Here is a 6,269-nt window from a genome sequence, read left to right as displayed (position 1 = left end):
ATAAGGTCGAACGCTCTCAAAGATCCAAACAGGGACGCTCGTTCACGAGCAGAATTCTTTCCAAATGAAGGAATCCATTCTAAGTTATTTTAAGAGGAAACCGAACGGTTTAAGACCGTACAGTGACGAGCGTCATTTATCAAAGACATGATTTAAGTGCAGATTTCTCAACCTTAACAATTTTCCAGATTTCAACAATTTAACTTATACTTTATACTTCAAATGAATCTCAAATCGATGAACTTTATACTTTCACTTCCAGATTAATTCATATTCAAAAATCAACATATTAACAATTCATACATTATAGTATTCTTCCATCACTCATACGTTTCAACCAGCATGCAGTTCAACAACCCAGAAATCATATCAGCAAACATCCATAACAGCACAACAGGGTTCGTTCATGCAGATCCAGAAAAACACGTATACAGAAATTTCATACAGACAACCCACATCATGCTTTCATACACTCATACACGTATAAATTTAAATATATGTAAGCTTCCCTTACCTGGATAGCAGTGTACTTCCAATAACAAGATTTTAGGGTTTCCTCTAACCACGTCTTACACCCAGGTTTCGCTCAACAGTTCCCACGTAAATCTAAGACACCAAAAATCAACATAATTCAGACCTAGAACTCATGCATGCAACCAAAACCAGGGTTCGCATGAAACCAGAGGAGACGACGTGTAGAAAGGAAAACTTACCAGCTTAGATTCCAGTTCAGTTCGGTTCCAAAGGAAGACCACAGCCGGATGAACGTTCCTACGGTTCTGAAATTGAAATCGGAGAAGGAAATGAGGAGTTGCAGTAGAGAGAAGTTTACTGGTTTTAGAGAGAGGTTGGAGAAGTTGAAAGGGTGAGTTCTGAGGAAGAGGATGAATGGTGCAGGTGAGCGGAAGGGTTTTCAAAAATTACTTTTGTTCCTTCCAATTCCAGACGAGCGAGCGTCTCATTTTCGGACACCTGCAACCCCCATTCTGATTTCAGAAACTTCCAAAGTGACAAGTGGCATGCTTGCATGCAGAGTTTAGTGCGTTTTAAATGGTTCAGAGAAATGATGGGCGTGGTTCTTCGTGCACGTCTGAGAGGAATGGGATCAGATTAGAGAGTGGATTTTTAATGGCTGGAAATGACGTGGCGTGCATTAATGGTGAGGTGTCAGGATTAATTGAGGCTAATTATTATGGGTCTCACATTCTCCCTATCTACAAAAATTTTCGTCCTCGAAAATTTAGAACTTACCCGTGAATAGCTGCGGATACAAGTCCCTCATTGCACTCTCCACTTCCCACGTTGAATCTCCAGTCTTGGCATCCCACACCACCTTCACTAATCGAATGTTCTTTTTCTTGTATAGCTTGGTGCGCACATCTTCAATGCGGACGGGTTGCAACTCCAGCGTTCGGTTCGGTTGAAGTTGAATATCTTCCAGTTCTAAGACATGAGAGGGATTGGCTATATACTTCCTAAGTTGAGACACATGGAAGACCGGATGCAGGTTTGATAGCTGAGGAGGTAAGGCAAGCTCATAGGCTACTGGTCCAATCTTCTTCAAAATCTGGTACGGCCCTATGAACTTGGGGGACAGCTTCTTTGGACGAACGACTCTGCCTACTCCAGTGATCGGATTGAGTCTCAAGAACACATGGTCTCCTGCAGCAAACTCCAATGGTCTTCTTCTTCTATCCGCATAGGATTTCTGCCTGCTCAAAGACGTCCTCAATCTATCTTGGATCAACTTAACCTTCTCGGTTGTTTGCTGGATGAGTTCAGGTCCAGTTAGTACGTTCTCTCCCTCTTGGAACCAGCAAAGTGGAGTTCGGCATTTCCGCCCATAGAGAGCTTCAAACGGCGCCATTCCAATGCTAGACTGGAAACTATTGTTGTACGTGAACTCCACCAGTGGCAAGACCTCATCCCATGCGCCTAAGTGGTCTAGGACGCACGTCCTCAATAAATCTTCTAGCGTCTGGATAGTACGTTCGGATTGGCCGTCCGTTTGCGGATGATATGCTGAACTCATCTGCAGCCTGCTCCCCAACTCGCCTTGTAATGATTGCCAAAACCGAGATGTGAATCTCGTGTCTCGGTCAGAAATGATGCTTGAAGGCACTCCATGAAGACGAACGATCTCCTTGATATATAACTTGGCTAGGTTGGTCATTGACATCTTCAAGTTCACGGGCAGGAAATGGGCGCTCTTCGTTAGTCTGTCCACGATCACCCAGATTGAGTCATGATTCCTAACCGTTCGTGGTAGATGAGTCACGAAATCCATGGAGATGCTATCCCACTTCCATTCTGGAATCTCCAATGGTTGAAGTAATCCACCTGATCTTAGGTGTTCAGCCTTTGCACGCTGACAGGTCAAGCAAGATGTCACAAAACGAGCTATATCACTCTTCATTCCAGGCCACCAAAATGATTTCCGGAGGTCTTGATACATCTTAGTCATACCGGGGTGTATGCTAAGACGGCTATGATGCGCTTCCTCCAGTATGATCCGCTTCAGCTCGCCGTCATTAGGAATGCACGTCCGACCCATGTAACGTAACATGCCGTCCGTTCCAGCGTTGAAATGTTTGGCCTGATCCGTACCGAGCGCGCTTAAAATCTCCAATAGCTTTTCATCCTCCCGTTGTTTCATCCAGATTCGGTCGAACACGTTGCTAGATATTCTAAGGTTACAACACTTGATGCGGTTCGGTTCTAACTCAAACTGTAACCTTAGATCTCTGAAACTCTCCACCAAGCTCAGCTCGCGTACCATCATAGACGACATATACACCACTTTTCTGCTTAGAGCGTCCGCTACCACGTTTGCTTTTCCTGGATGATAGAGCAGCTCGAAATCATAATCCTTCAAGAACTCAAGCCACCTCCTTTGTCTCATATTCAACTCCTTCTGATCAAAGAGATACTTGAGACTCTTGTGATCACTGAAGACTTGGAACGTGGATCCATACAAGAAATGTCTCCAGATCTTCAGCGCAAAAACGACCGCTGCCAACTCCAGGTCGTGCGTTGGGTAATTCCTCTCGTGAATCCTCAACTGCCGAGACGCATACGCTACCGCTCGCTTCTCTTGCATCAAAACACAACCCAGACCTTGATGAGAAGCGTCGCAATAGACTTCAAACGGTTTAGACGTGTCCGAAATAACTAGTACAGGGGCGCTCGTCAACTTCACTTTCAGTTCCTGGAAACGCTCTTCACACAGATCAGTCCATGCGAACGGCTGATCCTTTCTAGTCAATTGGGTAAGTGGAGCCACTATCTTGGCGAATCCCTCTATGAAACGTCTATAGTAGCCCGCAAGACCAACGAAGCTTCTCACCTCCGTGACTGAACGCGGATGTTCCCAATCCCTAACCGCTCGTACCTTTGCTGGATCTACCGAGATCCCTCCAGCGGACACAATATGTCCCAGAAATTGCACCTCCTTCATCCAGAATTAACACTTGGACAGTTTGGCATACAATTCCTTTTCCCTCAACACGCTCAGCACTGCCCTCAAGTGTTCTTCATGTTCAGCTTGCGTCTTAGAGTAGATGAGAATATCATCTATAAAAACGACCACAAATTTGTCCAGGTATGGCCGGAAGATGCGATTCATATAATCCATGAATACTGCAGGAGCGTTCGTTACTCCAAATGGCATCACTACATACTCGTAGTGTCCATAACGCGACCTGAATGCGGTCTTTTGGATGTCGTCCTCCTTCACCCTGATTTGGTGATATCCCGAGCGCAAATCAATCTTAGAGAACACCGTTGCCCCATGCAGTTGATCCAACAAGTCGTCAATCCTTGGCAACGGGTATTTGTTCTTGATGGTTAGCTTGTTCAATTGCCTGTAGTCTATGCATAACCGAGAGCTGCCATCCTTCTTCTTTACTAAGAGCACAGGCGCTCCCCATGGTGACACGCTTGGTCTTATGAATTGCTTCTCCATTAGTTCCTCAATCTGCTTTTTGAGTTCGACCAACTCTGCAGGCGCCATACGGTACGGTTGAACAGATATAGGGGCTGCTGTGGTCACCAGATCAATGGTGAATTCAACCTCACGCATAGGAGGTAGTCCAGGGATCTCTTCTGGAAAGACATCCTGGAATTCGTCCACAACCGTTCGTCCTTCAGTGCACTTATTGGACGAACGCTCAAAATTCTCATCCGCACTCTCTCGGTCTTCATGCGTCATGATCAAGAAGCAAGACGCGCCCTCCATAATATCTTCTTTTAGCTGACCGAGCGTTACTGAAAGTACTTCTTCTTCTTCACCAGGAAAAATTAATTCTTTCGCTCCACAATCAATAAGAATGCGATTGGCAGCCAACCAATCCATTCCTAAGATCACCTCCAAACCTTGAAGAGGTAAGCAGATGAGGCTAACCTTAAACTTATGTCCCTCCACTTCTATAGGACACTTGACGCACATAGTGGACGTCCTAACCTCACCAGCTGCTGGGGTAGACACCACCAGATCACACAACATCTCACTCACTTTTAATCCCAGTTTTTCAACACACGCCTTCGAGATGAAGGAGTGCGTCGCCCCCGAATCAAACAAAGCACAGCATGATCTACCATACAGCATGCATTCACCAATTACAAGGTTACCTGAGCTCGCTGCCTCCGCGCTCGTTATAGCATATACTCGCCCACTTGCTTGGGCTCGTCCTCCTCTCGCCTGATTCCTTCCAGCATTGGGTGGCCTCATCACCGCACGCCCACTCATATTGCACTCATGATCCGAGTGTCCGTTTCTCCCACAACTATTACAGTGCTTGACTCCCACCAACTGAGGGCATGAAGACCTATAATGTGGCCCTCCACACCGGAAACAAACGACACCTCCCTGCCCAGACTGTCCGACAGGAACTACTGCTTGAGACCCGCTCGTCTGAGAAGACTGATTTGGACGAGCGTAAGGAGGTCTCCTCTGTACCGCTCCTCCCCTGGACACGATTGGTCCTCTACTCACTTGTTGTGACCTCTTCTGACGTTCCGCTTCTGCCATGTTCCTCTCCAAGACCTTGGCTCTCTCAACCATAGTAGGGAACGTTCGGATACACAAACTGGATATCAATACTTTCAAGTCGCTCCGCAATCCGTTTTCAAACTTTCTACACTGCCACACTTCACTCGTGGCCATGGTATTGAATCTGACGAGGTGCTTGAACTTATTGGTGTATTCGGAAACAGACATACCCCCTTGAACTAGTTGTAGAAATTCCACCTCCTTCGCAAACTGAACGATGTCCGGAAAGTATTCTTCATAAAACTTAGCCCTAAACACCTCCCAAGTGACCAGCTGTTGTGCGTCTGCGAGAATGGCTTTCGCGCTCGTCCACCAATGACATGCTTCTCCCGTCAACAGATATTCCGCGTACGCTAATCTATTCTCATCTGGGCATCTCTTGGCATTGAAAATTTTCTCTATATCCCTTAACCATTGATCTGCTTCATCTGGGAGACCCTTCTCACTGAACTTAGCCGGATGGTGTTGGAGGAAACTCTCCAAGCTTCATTCAGCATTTGGTTGAGCAGCGTTTGAAGAGGATGCTCCAGACGCACCTCTAGTTGCTGCAAGTATCTCCATCAACTGCCTCTGCATGGTCTCAGAATTTGCACGAGAGGCCTCCAAGCTCTGCATAGCAGCTTGGTTTTGCTGCATCAGAGTGGCGTTTTGCTCCATGAGGGTCGTGTTTTGTTGCTGTAAGCGGTCTATCACCGTCTCCAACAACCTAGCGTTGTTGGACGCATCAGGTTCGTTAGGCTGCGGGGGAGGAGGGAGTCTAGGTGCCATTCGTTCTCTGGATACAGAGAAAAACGAGCGTTAGATATGTCCAAGAGTTAAATAACAATAACTCATTAAACATGCAATAAGCACACAGCAAAAACACAGTGCACTCATAACCCTACAACGTCCTTAAGAGAACAAAACTGCTCTGATACCACTAATGTAACATCCCAAAATACCATAATTACCATAAATCAGGATTAATTACAATTAACAGTACAGTAAACAGTCTTTAAGATTAAACAGAGTTCAAGGGTCAAAGCCGAACGGCTACAGTACAAAATAACGAGCGTTTCAGAGAAACAGGAAAATAAATCAGAACGAATGGTTTTACAAAAGTAACCGAACGTCCAAAAATGAGCTAACATCTACAACCTAACATCTACGAGCGCTCTAAGGCTCGGCCTTTACTTCAACTTCCACCAGATTGGCATCGTCCAAATTTTCTTCTTCCAGC

The 6,269-nt window shown here is 45.9% G+C and overlaps 1 protein-coding gene across 1 annotated transcript; it reads right to left on the bottom strand.

Annotated features, from left to right (window-relative positions):
* Nucleotides 1-3,463: 3,463 nt before the first annotated feature.
* On the bottom strand, nt 3,464-5,818 carry LOC128197860 (uncharacterized). The gene is made up of 3 exons (XM_052880691.1): nt 5,587-5,818; nt 4,630-5,478; nt 3,464-4,284 (listed from the first exon to the last, which is right to left on the bottom strand). The coding sequence occupies exons 1-3, from the start codon at nt 5,816-5,818 to the stop codon at nt 3,464-3,466; spliced, it is 1,902 nt and encodes a 633-aa protein (XP_052736651.1).
* Between the last annotated feature and the right edge of the window lie 451 nt (nt 5,819-6,269).

Source organism: Vigna angularis, chromosome 7 (assembly GCF_016808095.1).
Source record: "Vigna angularis cultivar LongXiaoDou No.4 chromosome 7, ASM1680809v1, whole genome shotgun sequence".
In the NCBI taxonomy this organism is placed as follows: domain Eukaryota; kingdom Viridiplantae; phylum Streptophyta; class Magnoliopsida; order Fabales; family Fabaceae; genus Vigna; species Vigna angularis.
Note: the sequence above shows the minus strand (reverse complement) of the source record. Positions and strands in the feature narration are given on the sequence as shown.

Bases quoted from the DNA above. Each gene is read 5' to 3' on its own strand.
- LOC128197860 (XM_052880691.1), bottom strand. From the start codon at position 5,818: ATGGCACCTAGACTCCCTCCTCCCCCGCAGCCTAACGAACCTGATGCG. The intron at 5,479-5,586 runs GTGCGTCTGGAG...AGGGTCTCCCAG, and splicing joins GATACTTGCAGCAACTAGAG to ATGAAGCAGATCAATGGTTA. The intron at 4,285-4,629 runs GTAACCTTGTAA...TTCCTGGTGAAG, and splicing joins CGCGGAGGCAGCGAGCTCAG to AAGAAGAAGTACTTTCAGTA.